Source organism: Neopsephotus bourkii, unplaced genomic scaffold (assembly GCF_033783945.1).
Source record: "Neopsephotus bourkii isolate Nb327-2 ecotype Australia unplaced genomic scaffold, CSIRO-AGI_Nbou_v1 NB_354, whole genome shotgun sequence".
NCBI classification, from domain to species: domain Eukaryota; kingdom Metazoa; phylum Chordata; class Aves; order Psittaciformes; family Psittacidae; genus Neopsephotus; species Neopsephotus bourkii.
Genome location: NW_026900860.1, coordinates 552,860 through 568,734, shown reverse-complemented (window position 1 = coordinate 568,734; position 15,875 = coordinate 552,860). Strand labels below are relative to the sequence as shown.

Below are 15,875 nucleotides of genomic sequence, written 5' to 3'. Positions count from 1 at the left end.
CTTCACATTCCGATACATGCAAATGGATGAGGGCAGTTGACCAGAACATTAAAGAGGACATAGTTCTACTCAAAATACACCTCTTCCAAAACAACAATTCACACCTTATCTTTTCACAGCTATTAGTACTAGTGACATCTTCTGCTGTCAGCCAAAGACATTGTCTTTTTGCACCTTCTTTCTTTTGCATATTGAAGAGCACTTCTGTTCCAGTATTAGGCACACAGGCAGTTTGCCGAATAATTTCCTATGAGAAGCTGTCACAAGAACAGAAAGAGCATCTTGCAAAAGAAAAAAAGGGCTTAATAAATCATTTCCAAAAATCTGGGCAACTCAGACCTTACTCAGCTGCATCTCCACGAGTTAAATACCAAACACATTGCTGAGTTGGAAGCATCGCTTTGTGTTGTTTCCAAAACACACAACTACAAAAGGTGAGAAAGCCCTAAAAATAATATGGCTATGCATTTCCTGCTTCAGTGCTGCTTCCATGCCATACACTGAATACTAGAGGGATCACAATACGTTAGAGAAGGGTTTTCTTCAGTTATAGCTCAATATTGTAAATGCTCACCACAAGTCTCTCTGGTCTCTATAAACAGAGCCTGGAAACAGCCTGAATTAAAGTGCATCTACCAAAAGCCAGTTCCAAGGCAGACTGGTACCTAGCTACAGAACACTGCACAGCCAAAAAAGATTCATCCTCCTGAAGCCTGATCCCAAGTTCCCCCAAATTCTTTCAGCATCCATAGCAAACAACCAGAGGAACACCTTAATGTAACTCTCCTGACTCTCTCAGAAACACCTCTGTATTAGGAAAACAGCCAGAAGAGGAGCAAACCTTTAACTGAGTAATCTCAGGAAGCCAAAAGGCTCGGCTTTCACAGCACAGCCGAGAGATGGCAAAAAGGAAGCTCTCCACAGCACAAAACCTTTCAACTCGACCCTGAGTAAGTCTGAAATGAGTATCCAGTGGCATTAAGGACAGAGCTGCAACATCTGACCCGACCAGCCCCACGCTGCTGGCAGCCAGGAATTCTCAGCTTGGAAAGGGCTCCCTATTCCGAGGAGTACAATATGGATCTTGCACTCTGATCCTGGCAGACAAGCAGGCACAGACAACTGGCAAATAAAGTAATCCTCAGGAGCCCAGCCATTGATCAGACAATAAAAACATCTTGAAATGCCTATCAGGTGATGTAAGGTCTTAGGTAAAAGCACCAGAACACTAGATTTGTAGTACAATGGCAAGCACCTTCTGCTTTATACATATACCTCAAGTAAGGAGAGGGATACACGAATGCATCCACTCCCCACACTACAAGGGGAAATTTGCCAGTCAGATGACTGGGCATAGGTTAGAAAACACATGGAAACTCGTATGAAGGAAAAAAGGAAACCCACATATTGCAGATATAAATGGGATAAGGGAATATTCCTCTTTTACTCACTTATCCCTAAGCTAATTTATAACCACCATTGCAAAACACAGGCTTCAGGCAACTGTTGTTCAAACAAAACATTTATAGTATCGCATCAATGACAAATGGAGCTTAGAATCTGATGTTCAAACACAACACAGAACCTTAAAAAAACCTGTACAGCTTTTCAATGTAGCTTCCCAGCAATAACACTAAAAACCATACAGCACTGCCACCCAGAACACAGAAAAATAGGTTTTCTTAAGATCACCAAAATGAATAGGAATTAGGCAAATTAATAGATGCTGAGGTTAGGAGACATTAAGCAAATGTTTCCAAAAAGTTATTTTACTAAAACCTAAGTGAATGCAATGGAAACTGAGCTCTATTCACAGGTCAAACAAAACTTCTTCCTACCAAGTAGGATGTGATTTGACAACACCATTGAGCCAGTCTAACAGTTATTGCCAAGAGTCTTGTCTTCCTCCTCTCCAACCACACATTTTGCAAGCACTGCCAATGAGAGCGAGTCAGTTCAAGGAATCAGTCCTCAAAGAACCTGCTCGGGTTTTGGTTAAGATTAGCTTTCAGAACACAGAGATTCAACAGCAATGATGTAGAAAGGGGGATAGGGCTGGCAAAAGGGACAGAAAACAGAACTGTATCTAACCATTGGATCACCAGAGCTGTTCTGTCAAACCCCAATTTCAGTCATCGTAGCTTAGCTTCAAACCTATGGAAGTCCTCTCTTGAGCACAGCTCTGTTTCATGCTCTGCCAGTCCCTGGTTTCATTACTGATACAGGTGTTCTCAACAGGTTTCCAGTCATTAGGTTCTCAACTGAAAGCACAGGCAGAGATTGCCAGTCCATCACAGCAGTCATTTAAACATGTATCTACACAACTACTACTGCTAAAAGTAAGAACCCTACAGCTATCTGGACAAGGCAAAGATCAAACTGCTGCGGTTTCCTATCGCAGGTGAACAATACTGAAAACTTCCATGCAATTCAATGTATGTTTGACGAGCACATTTTTGCTGCCTGTGAGAAAGCAAACTTGATGTGGGAATTTCCCATTTCATTTCCTTCTTTTTCTTTGTTTCATCGACAGCATCAGGATCAAAAGATTTCGCAACGCGAAGACGCAGAACTAAGATCAAGAAACATGATGCAGCAGGTTTCTCACCAGTACTGCTCACTTTCCCAGATCACTGCTTACCTTTCCGTATGCAGATCAGCTCATGTACACCACAAGTTCGTTCTCCACCTGTGCGGAAAGAAATCATGAGAAAACAGTATCAGACCGGCTTCTTAGTAAGTCAGTATTTGGCTTCTTGATAAGGCTTATAAAGAGCAGAATGGCAAAAGCTGTAAACCCATGCCAGTCATTGAAATCAAGAAGACTGATTCAACACATTTTCCATTTATACATTCTATCCTTTGGAGAAAACAATAAATGTACCTTTGGCTTAATATTGCCAATGATGGTGCAGGGTGAAGGGTTTTACATGGAATCTCTACAGACAAAATCACAAGGCAAACAAATTAATGGAAACCGCACTAGTATTTCCCAAGTATAAAACAAGTTCCTGTTCTGTAGCCATCTACAGAAGACGTCTCAAAACAGCACCTACACTGTACCCAAACAGAATGCCAAAATCATATTATGATTCTCTTCCATGGTAAAATACTGTTAACACGGTAAAGGCTGGGTTTACCTGGAATTTCTTCATAAGGGTTTTTTTTTTGGCAATTAAGAAAACAGCTATACACAATCTGAGACATTCATATGAGAATAATAAAACTGACGCTAGGAAAAGGAAGTTTTACATTGTGATAAAACCCGTTTTAATGTTAGCATGACAGCTATCAAACACCAACACATAATCCACCTAGTGAGGACAACGAATGGGTCCACAAAGGAAAGAAGAAGGTGTGATACAGAAAGGGACATGAAACAAGCTATAGCTAAGAACTGCAGAAGGAATAGGCAGTCAAAGAACTGCTCAAGAGATTCTTGCAATGACATCTAGAAATTATTGGAAGAGCTGCCTTTTTAGTTAAGATGACTTTATATTGAATGCATTTAGAGTATTCATGATCCTCTTTTAATGATACACCCCGCAGTCATACATTAAAATGCCATACGTATTAATCACTAGTAGGCTCTAAACACTTCACAACACACTAAAACAAGCCTTAGATAACAGAATTCCTTCCACCTCAAAACCATGGAAATACATTATACAGCTCTTATTACTCTCCCTCATTGTGCCATATAGTAAGGGCTATTAAGATATAATATAAACTAGTACTGAAAATTCATAATCGATAACACTAACAGATAGTGTTGTGGAAGCATATTTGTAGCCAGATTTATGTTTTAAAGAAGTAAGTGTAGGAAATGAATGTATTAAAGTAGAAAAAGAAAGGGCAAAAGGTGTAAAATAAATGGGAGTAAAATGTCCTTATTCCAAGATGAAATTAAATGTGTCTGTAAGGAATGAAGTTAAAATACTCTTCATTTTATGACAGCATACCTTTTTTCATATTTAGTCATGTAAAATACAAGCCTCAAAGATACTCCTGAAAGGGAAATCAAGTCTTAGTGAGACCGAGTATCCTGTGAGTTTTGTATAGTCATCACCAGTACAACACCCATATAATAATTCCCTTTTCAGTGCGTTCTAGAAGCTGGACAATATTATTTCCATTCAGGAAACATTTTGGGATGAAAACATAATAGAAACTAAATAAAACTACTAAACCCCCCTGTTTTTCACAATGAAGCATTTTAAATAAACCCCAACCTTTGGGAGGAGATTCCAATCTTCTTTAAAGTCACTGCAATGACTGCAGGCTACAGAAGAGAAACTACAAGCAACTGGAACTTCTCTCCCTGCATTTCCTTCCCCCAACAGGCTTAAAATCAGCACTGAAGAAAGAATGAAAGTGACTGAAATACAGGATTTTTTCATTACACAGATCCGCGACAGGCAGTTAAAAATACACACCTAGAAATGACTAAGAACAGCAGCAGCATTAGATTTTAATCCACCAGTTTGAAATCTCATCATAAAGAACTCATTTCAGGGTTAGATCTTACGTTGCTCCCTACTGTTTTCTAAAGAAAGGTGTATTTTTCCAATAGTTTAGATGCTAAAAGATTACAGTGTTCCACTAAATAAAGGCTTTCAATTCATGGTCACATTACTTTTTGCTGACCACAAGGCTATGCAATATATTTATGTATACAATTTAACATTCCCTTTTTTATGTTTTGCTAGAAAATGCTGAATGGCATCTCTTATTTCATAGGCAGTTCATCTCCTACTCTTTTCCCAAATTGCTCTGGGATGGAAATCAATGGTTAAATAAAAATACATCAAGTGACCTATGCACTTTGAACAGAAAGTTAAATGTCTTTTCTCTTTTAAATTAACCCATTTATGGTACACATGAAATATTATCCCTCAAGTGACCTGGGCAGATTCTTCTCTTCCCTAGTGCTTTTCAAACCACACTACTGACAGCCTGCTTGTACTCACAGATGAACAACCAAACCCAAGGCTTTCCATCTTCCCAAGTGCCACAAAGTCTCTTGGCTTTGAATAACGCGGTCACTGAAAGAAGCTAAACTGAAAACATGAAAGCATTTTGCATGACAGCAGGAGGTCAACTGCTACTTTAGCATTTCACTCTGAAAAGCCTGGCTTTGTGCCATTTAGCCCACAAATCCCAATGGTTCAGTGACACTGCCACCTTAACTTTTGCAGTCTTTATATGTCACTTTAAAGTAAGCGATTCAACTACAGCGGTAGTTCGCTCTATAGTTAATTAAAAGTTAATCTTGATTTAGGTATAAATTGGAAGTAATTCTATTTCATCTAGACTATGACCATGACCTCCTCTTTAACAGTTTACAGTTCCAGGGGAGTTTGCATATAAAACTACGTAATACTTGTCCAAAATGTAATCAGAGGACACAAAAACCCAGCTGAGGGCATACAGCTCTTCATCATTTCAGACAACAGAAGTAACACGAGATAGAATCATTTCAGAATAGCACATCCATCAAAATGTAGGGGTTTTCCTGAGCAAGAACCACCACTTCGTGGCCCTAAAGGCTAACTCATTCAAACGCTTGGCACAAACAGAACAGCCAGATGTTTTACAGAAGCAGCTGAAACACCTCAAGTTTCATCTTCTCCATTTGAGACAGAGATTGCGTATCCCAAGTCTGTGTTCACCCAGATGATTGCCACACCAAAAAGATTAGAAGCTGTACATCAAACAAGGTAAAGCATCACCTGAATAGATTAAATTGTAAAGTTCTGGCTTTCTAAAACTACTACCATTCAAAGTCCTATGTCCACCTCTAGGTGCTGAAAATAACTGGCTGGAAATCTAACACAGGCATCATCATAGAGTGACTTAGATTGGGAACGACCTCTGGTGCTCTAAGAGACTTCAGAGCAGGACCACCTTTACAGGAGGTTCCTCTAGGCCTCAACCAAGCAAAGTCTACAAGGACCAAGACCCCATCACCTCTTGAGGCACCACTGGTTCCTATGGGAAAGCAGGGAAGGTGTCACCCTTCTCACTGCAAGCACTTCTTTACTGCCACTCAGGACTTCCCTTGGTGTACCTGTGCTGGCTGGACACCAGGTGCCCACCAAAGCTGCTCTGTCACTGCCCTCCTCAGCCAGACACCAAAAGGCTCGTGGGTCGAGACAAGGACAGGGAGAGACAGTCACCAGTTACCAGCACAGGCAGAACAGACCCCACTGGGGGACACTGAATTGTTACCAGTCAAACCACAGCAGGATGATGATGATGAGAAATAAACCAAATCTTAGAAAACCTTCCCCCTGCCCTTCCCCTCTTCCTGGGCCAAACTTAGCCCCCTATTTCTCCACCTCCTCTTCCTCAGTAGCACAGGGGACGGGGCTGGTACATCCCACCTTGTCTCTGCTGCTCCTTCATCCTCAGTGGAGAACTCACACTCCTCCCCTGCTCCAGCACGGGGAACCTCCCACTTGGGAAACAAGTCCTGCTTGAACTCCCCCCAAATGAATCCTCAGACAGTCACACCCTCCTTTGGGCATCCCCCTGCTCCAGCATGGGGTCTCTTATGGGCTGCAGGTGGAAATCTGCTCCCCCATTAACCTCCATGGGCTGCAGGTGGAAACCCACACCCCCATTACCCTCCATGGGCTGTGGGGCACAGCTTCCTACCCATAGGCTGCAGGGAAATATCTGCTGCAGAATCTTCTCCCCTCCTTCTGCACTAACCCTGGTATCTGCAGAGCTGTTTCTCTCCCATATTCTCACCCTTCTCTTCTGACTGCTGCTGGTGTCACACAGCAGTTTTCCCCCACCTTTCCCAAATACATTATCCCAAAGGCCCTACCACCATTGCCAACTGGCTCAGCCTTGCCCGGTGCTGGGTCCATCTTGGAGCCAGCTGCATCGGCTCTGTGGGACACAGGGGAAGCTTCCTGCAGCTACCAAAACCTCACCATGCAAACCCAACACAGTAGCTGACACCCATTCCCTCACATGCACCTGAAGAAGCCACCTTCGCCCCTTAGACACCCTTACACAGTGGAAGGCTGCAGCCAGAGTCCCCTTCAGGTTCCCCCTGGCCACACAAAGACATTTTCCAAGCCTCTCCTCATGTGTGGTGTACTCCAGCCCCCCAGCAGCGCAGGCAGTGCTCCCCTGGAGTCTCTCCGTTTGTCGGTCTGTCTCAGACTGGGTTAAGACAGCTGGATACAGGGCAGAGGCACAGGGCTGGTCCATGTTCATCTCCCTGATCACCAGCACCCTCGGGTTCCTTTGTGCAGAGTTCACAGCATCCCAGCAGCATCAGTGTTGGAAGGGCCCTCTGGAGCTCATCCCATCCAACCCCTGCCAAGGCAGGGCCACCCAGAGCAGGGCACACAGGAACGTGTCCAGGTGGGTTTGGGATGGCTTCAGAGAGGGAGACTCCGCAACCTCACTGGGCACCACTGAAAAGTCTGTGCCCATCCTCCTCACACCACCTTTGAGATACTGACCTGCACTGATGGGATCCCCTCTTGGGCTGCTCTTCTCTGCACTAATCAGGCCCAGCTCCTGCAATCCCTGCTCATAACAGAGATGCTCCAGACCCCTGAGCATCCTTGTGGCCTCTGCTGGTAGCTCCTTGTCTGTCTTGCACTGAGGAGCTCAGAACAAGACAGACAGGGTGCTCCTGGCCAGTGTGTCTGCAGCCTGGTGTGCTGCACAGGCTCGGGGTTTTCAGTTGTCCTTGAAGCTCCTGCTGTTCCCTTCAGCCCATTCTTGGAGCCTGCTGAGCACCTACCAGAGAGCAACCCTGCCTTCCATCTAATTAATCACCCGCAAGCTCAGCAAGGGTCATTGCATCCTGTTAACAGCCATGTCACACAGCCTTGGTTCCAGTATCAGTACTGGGGTGCACGTTAGCCTACTGTGTAAAAACCACCTTATTCTTCAGCTCAGCAACAAATCCATCTTAGTAGCTGCAGCGGAAAATTACACCATAATGACAGAAGTCTTTGTCGCCAGGTGTAAGTTTTGGGACATACTTTCTTATATGATAAACCTCTTTCCCACTGAGAACTGTATTTAATCAGCATTTGCATGAGTCTGGACTACATTCAACAAACAGTTACTTAACATTTTATTCAACATTAGACAATTATTGTTTTCCCTTGACAAATCCGTGAAATTCCAGGGAATGACAACACCGTGCAGGCTGAGAAGCACGAACAAGGTGAGGGGCATGGTGCTCAGTACAGCCCCGGAGAGCCCATCCTCTCAAAGGAGAGGAGTAGCTGCTGCTCACACACACACGGACATGGCCATGGGCATGGATTCAGCAGAGCTGCTTCACTCCTGCTCCGTGACCCTCCATCAGGTAGTCAGCTTCCAGATCACAGGTCAGGCTGGCCACTGCCTCAAGCATGCAGGATTAGAAGGCCATGTAGTGACAGGACAAGGGGTGATGGGTTCAGACTGAAACAGGGCAAGTTCAGGTTAGATCTAAGGCAGAAGCTCTTCCCTGTGAGGGTGCTGAGGCGCTGGCACAGGGTGCCCAGAGAAGCTGTGGCTGCCCCATCCCTGGCAGTGCTCAAGGCCAGGTTGGACACAGGGGCTCTAGTGGGAGGTGTCGCTGCCCACGGCAGGGGTTGGAATTGGATGAGCTTTAAGGTCCCTTCCAACCTAAACCAGTCTGGGGTTCTACGGTTGTTAAATGAGGAGAAAACAGTGCTGTGCAGCAAATGCATAAAACAGAGGTGTTATGGTGCAGAAACACAAAGGGGATGCAAGCGATAAAGCCTAACAAGGTTAACACGTCTGGAGCATGTGGAAACACTAACGCTTTCGCTGTGAATACAAGATACTTAGGAAACCCATTCTGATCCTAGGCTGTTTCACATAACGTATCACAGACCTGTTCTAAAAGACAACCATAATGAAAGTGTTCTGGCTTACTTATAGCAACAAATACAGTCCTTGAAATACAGCCTCATACCATGAGGTGGCTTTAAAGAATCTGGGTTTCAGTGAACAGAGAGCTAACTGGAAAGGAAAAGAAGCAACAGCTGGAAAGGCTTCCACAGAACAGCGTACCCAACATACTCATCAGCGCATCCTCACCCAGGGTGTTAAAACACATCTGCGTTCCTTTAGTGCGCTCTTTACAATTCACTCTACAAATACTACTGCATGTGTAAAAAATGAAATGGTTAAAGTTGAATGCTTGGAAGTAGTCAAAAAAAGCGAACTAAAAAGCAGGCAATGTTGGAATTTCCTAGGAAAGAACAAGTTAAATCAAATTTGCTGGTTTATGTATTTATGATGTGCCCACATCTTGTCTATTTTGTGCAGTTCTGTCCCACCACAGAAGTCACAGGGAAAGGCAAAACAAGGTCAATAAAAATGGTTAAAAACACACATGGGTTCCATATGATGAGTACTTTAATAGAATAAGAGACTTGGAAACACAGGTGAACAGATGGTGGGTGTAAGCAGGTGAATAAAGAACAGCTATTGACTGCCTAGCCCACTAACAACAGAAATAGGCACCAAATTAAATTAGCAGCAGACACCTTCAAGACCTGAAGTTTTCAAGAGTAAAAGTCAGCAATGAGCTCTCAGCAAAACTCCTCCTGTAAAGGCTGCCTTCCTGCTAGCACCATGGAAAATGACTGATCCAGTGATTTCTTACCCTAAGGATAAAGTCATCCACCGGCCCTCCCTTAAGCCGAGAATATTTTGTTTGTTATCCCACCATAGAAGTCACAACAAACATTAACTTTTTCACATGGAAAATATTTCATTTTACTTACATTTGTCACCAACAGAACCAGCAGTACTGATCAGTGCCCCAGCAATCAGTGGCAGTCAAGCACAGCATAGATACTGCTGTTCCTCAAACAAATAAACAAATACTGCATCTCATCCTACCCTCCCTGAAACAAATGGAAGCGCATCCCTGGACTTACAGAAGCCAAAAAGCAATGGAGATAGGACAGATTTTCTAAGCTGTGGCACAAAGTTGAAAACAGTATCATGAAAACAGTATTATCTCAGCTTCCTTTCTAGCCAGAATGACCAGAACAACACCCCCCCAGCCAGACCAGCAGGTCGAGGGAAATGATTCTCCTCCTCTAATCTGTCCTTGGGAGACCCCACCTGCAGTACTCTGGGGCCCCCAACACAAGAGTTATTAGTTCACAAACCCACTTGCTGGCTAACAATGCACTTGCAAGAGCATTTCCAAGTTTCTCTGTCTGACTCTAGAGGCAGATTTACATAGCAATCACAGAACACCTCCCACCTCCAGCCATTAAACACTCAAAAATTAGGAAGCACAAGGACTTGAAACCCACTTCAGTCCCCAGGTGCACATTTGGTTTTCTACGCAGTACAGGACCTTTGCCTTATGCAACTCAAAACCTGACAATATCCAAGGAAAAGCCTGAGCGTGTCAGCTGTGCATCCCTCACAGCATTCATTACAAAACCTGGAAGAACTGTAGTTGAATAAGGCTGTGAGTAAGGTGAAGAGAAAATATGCCCCAATGGTTAAAGCAGCTCAAAGTTCTCCACAAGACAGTAAGACTCCTTCCTCTCCTACAGATCCCCTACACTCTGATGGGGATCTGTATTTTCAATCAGGTAGCGACTCTGTGTTTGCGTTCCTCATGCCCATCCTAAACACCAGGAGTTCCAATCTGCAAAAGCGCTAAGCATTAAACATGAGCAGAATGCAGGAAGGATTTCAATCGGAACATGTCAACTGTTCTTCAATCAAGTATGATAGCTCCATCTCAGCCCACAGGGAGCTCGTCAAAAAGAAGTCTCTAAAGCATTAGAGGTTACATTACTGTATTTGCTTTTTAGAGGTAGCCTACTCTGTTTTCTAGAAGGAAATACAGACCTGACAGCTTTCTGCATAGGATCATGGAATGGGTAGGCTTGGAAGGGACCTTAAAGATCATCTAGTTTCCTTTATTTCAGTACATCTACAACACAACAGGGATGGATGGCATAACACAAATCCCATCAGAAAAGTGGTGGGTTTGCATATAGCACAAGGTTTTACTCTCACAGGCAAATAATGCGGGACTCATCCTCACGATGACAATTCATACCAGGTACTGAATAGTTCTCACTACAGACAGCAAATGAGCATAAGGCAGGATTAAACAGATTCTGCGTGGCTGATCAAATCTGATATCCTGACGTCTAATCCACCCCCCATTTAACAAATGAGTTTAAAAGTGGGCCTAAGAATGAAACACAGCTTCTTATGTTCAGGCTTTATTTCATCCTGCTGCTGCTGCTGCTCAACCCTTACCAACTTGCATTCAGAAGCATTACTGACAATTCAGGTCAGCACTAACTTGAGGACCCCGGTATTACCTTACACCCTTCTAGTACCTGTGGCAGTGACACCTGAACATCCCAGGTAACTTGGGAGTCAAGCTAAAACTGCTCCCCAGGTCAGATTCAGCGTATGAGCCGCACATGCGATACCCAGGCACTGTACACAGCTCATTGCTCTTTAGTTTCCCTTTCTGGATTCTGGCAGTTTGCAGGTAGACACAGTTTTCACATAACCTGTATGAAGCAGCATTCTAAATCCTCTCTCTTCTCATGCCCATAAACAAAAAGTAGGTCCACTCAGTAATTTCTCTCTTTGTTTCCCAAGGAAATGAGCGTTACATAATTAAACAGTTCATTTTCTGCCCCATCCTTCCATCGCTATCAATTCACCGGCTAATTTAAGCCCAAACTGACAGGAAGCTTTAAGATCTTAATACTATTAGGATTCCATGTTTCATAAAAAGCACAGCAGCCAAATACAACACAAACACAGATCCATCAAACATATGATCAGCCAACCAGCCCATGAATCCCTCCCTGCAGAGCATACACAGCAGCAGCAACTTGCTCCCAACCAAACAGCTGGGAAATGAGGAGAAGGAGGAAAACCTTGTCAGAGAGCTGAGGACCAAAGAAGAATTAACGCAGTCTGTAAAGGTTCATCTCTAAATGTATTCCCCTCCTTGAGAAACGTACACTTCTCTATAGCCAACACCACATTAAACCATGCTCAAGTGCAGTCCAAGAACCCGGTAAAAACAGATCCATGAGCATAGGCAATATGTGCAACCCTGCCTCAGAGAAAGCATGCACTTAACCTCAGACTGCCCACCAGTCTGGTCTTACCACTGCTTCCAGTTTGGCCTTACTCTCTACCACATTTCCCATCCTTCCCACGCTCATGCTGCCTGTATTAGATGAATTTAACCTCTCCCTGTGAAGAAGCCGAAATATCAAACAATAAATAACCTCACATCTTAAAACATGATGTTCTGGAAGACAAACATACAGAAGTAAGAACTGGAAGTACAATTCTTTCATCTCCTTTGAGCCAGAACTTTCCCAGTTGGGCTGCTCTCTGCTAGGCCCTCACAAATCAGAGACTGCCTAACCTATGCAAGCTATATACTTGATGTCTCCCTAAAGAAGGAGTGCAGAGGTGCTGGCACAGGGTGCCCAGAGAAGCTGTGTCTGCCCCATCCCTGGCAGTGCTCAAGGCCAGGTTGGACACAGGGGCTGGGAGCAAGCTGCTCTAGGGGAAGGTGTCCCTGCCCATGGCAGGGGTTGGAACTGGGTGAGCTTTAAGGTCCTTTCCAACCAAAACCAGTCTGGGATTGTATGAAAAGTAAGGAAGCACTGACCAGAATGACAGCCAATGGCTCCTGCTTATCCGTAACCCCTGGTAAAAACCCCTCACTTTGGCAAAACCTTGGGGGCTTAGCGACAGAACCAATGCCAACTGGTACGCTGACAAATTCACAATGGAAATGGTACTTACAGACTTTCTTTTTAAGAACAGCCCAAAGCAGCTAACAAATCCTATTAGATTTTGAGCTCTTTCAATTTTGGACACTCTTCAAGTGTAACTGAGTATGTCCTGCTTCGAAAGAATCATAGAATTACAGAATCAACTGCGTTGGAAAAGACCTCTAAGATTATCAAGTCCAACCACCACTCCAGGACGGTGAAGACTGCCACTAAACCATGTCACTGAGGGGAGTTTCATACTTCACATTTATTCTGCAATCAGAAGTTTTCACTCTTGCTCATTTCCCATTAAATTTACCCCCCAAAAAAGCAATTAAAAAATACTGTGGAGAACCACAGGGTCTTTAAAAGCTTAGCAGCGTATTTCCTGCTTACTTAAAGACATTTACAAGTGTACTTGGACACAACGTAAGTTCTGTGTTTTGACACTTCATGAGTCCTCTGGTTTGATCCTGACTTCAAGATTCACCTAAACCAAACTCATAGCTTTAAACACTGCTGCCCAGGAAACAGTACTGATCAACAGTACAACCAAAGCAGGCACAAACAGGAGGGAGAGCACACCGGGATATGGAAGGAAGCCTGTAACACCTACTGACAAACCTACGGCAACTGGCTGAAAACGACGAGGATGCTGCACTCAGCAGCAAACCCCCTGCATTTTCTGTCTTCAGGAAGAGCACTAAAGCAGAACCTAGCAGCTCACTTTCACAACTGGATCCTGCTTCTCAATCCCACTCCACATCTCACTGTGTAAACTACGCACTTCTCAAGAGCTTAAGTGCCATTCTGCCAATTTCACACAAGTGACTACAAAGGCGGTCGGGCGGTTTCTAAAGGGCTGCATTAGTTGCCAAGGCTAGAATGCGATATCCTCCAAAAACACCCAACAGGAGTGGGTATTTTCTGACGGAACAACCTGGGATAATGCCACCCGGAATGAAACAGAGGCAGGTTTTGAAGCACTGGGTTTTGTGGGGTTTTTCTGAGCTTGCGTTATGCCACCTCCCTGATATCAGCAAGAGGGCTTTTTGGCAGAACAGAACCTCACCAGCTTAAGGCTGGCCAACTGAGGCTGCTGGCGTGCACAGCCTCCAAGGCAGGGTGAACCCGCAGCTTTGCTTGCGCAGTGCAACTTCTCCTTACAGAGGCCTGGATTGCTAATTCAAGGCTACTGACAGCACGGGAGCATCCCACATGCAAAACGAACAGGCACAGTTGGATCCTTCCCCCCTGTTCTCCTACATTCTTCAGGTTACAACAACAGATGCTTTCGGAAGAACCCAAGTCGAGGAAGCAGCAACGCTTTAGGACCTTCTTTGGCTGGAAATAAAGTTCTGGGATTTTATTTTTGTTTTAAGAAAAGGATTTCTAACGAGCTGTAGAGTCGAGAGGGAAGGCTGCAAAACAAAGCTCAGAAACCAGCCCGCGGCTAAAGGGCTGGACCTGGATGATCTTTAAGGTCCAATCCCAACCATCCCGATTCTAACCCTATTAAGACGACCACCTCCAAACCAACCCAACAAGTGTGTAGCACATCCCACTGCCGCTTTGTTGCTGGGAAGTGATGCCTAGAAAGATCTGCGGACACACGCTTCTGTACAGCCTGTTAGCTCCCACAGCCGGGCAACCGGCGGCGAGTAGGAGCCTGGCTGGCCCGGGGCACCAGCGCTCCGCGGCTCGGAGGGGCGCTCAGTTTCAGACCACTTCCAAAGTCCCTCTCCGGATTAGAGGGCTGCAAACCGCCGCGCACCCTCTGCCATCTGCGCCCGCGCCGCGGGGTGCTCCGGACACCCCCGAGCCGCCTCAGCCCCCGCCGCCCCCCGAGCTCCGCAGCGGCTTCGTGCTCCCCCGCTCCCCTCCGCGGCGCCCACGGCCCGGAACCCGCCTCTCCCCCGCGCCCGGCCCGGCCCCTGTGCGGGGCGGAGGGAGCGGGGAGAAGCGGCGGAGGCGCCGCTGCCGTTCCCCTCAGCCCGGCTCCGGGGGAGCCCTTCGGCTCCGGCGCGCCCCCACCTCCCGGCTCGGTGGGAGCCCGCCCCCGTCACCCGTGCCCGGGGGAGGAGAACGGAGAGGAAGGGGGCGATCGGGGGCGAGGGGAGCGCGTTATTGGCCTACTTACCGTCAATCGCCATGATCCGCGGTGGGCCGGACCTAGCGCCGCGCACGCAGCTCTCCGGGCGGCGCGGCCCCGACACGGGAGCGCTGGGCGGAGGCGGCGGGGAGGGGCCGGGCCCGTGGCTCCTCCCGCAGCCTTCGGGGAGCCGCGGGGCCCAGCGGGCCGGGGAGCGGCCTCGGCAGCACCGGCACCGGCATCGGGTCCGGCCGTGCCCCGGCGCTGCCGAGGCCACCGCATACCCATGGCACTGAGGCCTGGTCTCCACGCTGTGTGAACACTTGCAGGGACGGTGCCTGCAGCCCTGCCCTGGGCAGCCTGTTCCAATGCCTGAGCACCCTCTGGGGCAGGAATTGTTCCTCAGCTCCATCTAAACCTGCCCTGGGGCAGCTTGAGGCCGGTTCCTCTTGTCCCATCCCCTGTGCCTTGGGAGCAGAGCCCAGCCCCTCCTGGCTCCATCCTCCTGTCAGGCAGTTGTAGGGAGCCATCAGGTCCCCCCTGAGCCTTCTCCAGACTGAACCCCCCAGGTCCCTCAGCTGTTCCCCATCACACTTGGGCTCCAGGCCCTGCACCAGCTCCGTTGCCCTTCTCTGGCCCTGCTCCAGCAGCTCCACGTCTTTCCCATACTGAGGACACCAGCACTGCACACAGTGCTGCAAGTGGGGCCTCACCAGAGCAGAGCAGAAGGGCAGCATCACCTCCCTCAACCTCTGCTCATGCTCTGGGGATGCAGCCCAGGATAGGACTCACTTTTGCTAAGTAAAGCAGCAGAAAGACGGGAACTGTCAGCATTAAAATGAGCCATGTCACCTTTACTTGCTCTTTAGCACAGGGGACACATCACGACACGATGCTGCTGCACACTCACACACTCTGTTTCTCCCTCCAATCATACGTCTGACTCTTGCACAAGACAGACGGCATTTGAGAGTGAATCAGGATGCTGTGGT

The 15,875-nt window shown here is 46.5% G+C and overlaps 1 protein-coding gene across 5 annotated transcripts in view; it reads right to left on the bottom strand.

Annotated features, from left to right (window-relative positions):
* Nucleotides 1-15,024, bottom strand: part of SYT14 (synaptotagmin 14) — a 74,616-nt gene extending 59,592 nt beyond the window's left edge. For 3 of the 5 annotated variants that reach the window (XM_061348301.1, XM_061348303.1, XM_061348305.1), the window contains exons 1-2: nucleotides 6,387-6,418; nucleotides 2,642-2,689 (exon numbers count right to left, since the gene is read on the bottom strand). In XM_061348301.1, the coding sequence (XP_061204285.1) occupies nucleotides 2,642-2,689; nucleotides 6,387-6,408 (70 nt within the window). In that variant the 5' untranslated portion in view covers nucleotides 6,409-6,418. Of the gene's footprint in view, nucleotides 1-2,641; nucleotides 2,690-5,614; nucleotides 5,640-6,386; nucleotides 6,419-14,931 lie in introns of those variants that run through there. The other 2 variants (XM_061348302.1, XM_061348304.1) reach the window with 2 other exon arrangements.
* Between the last annotated feature and the right edge of the window lie 851 nt (nucleotides 15,025-15,875).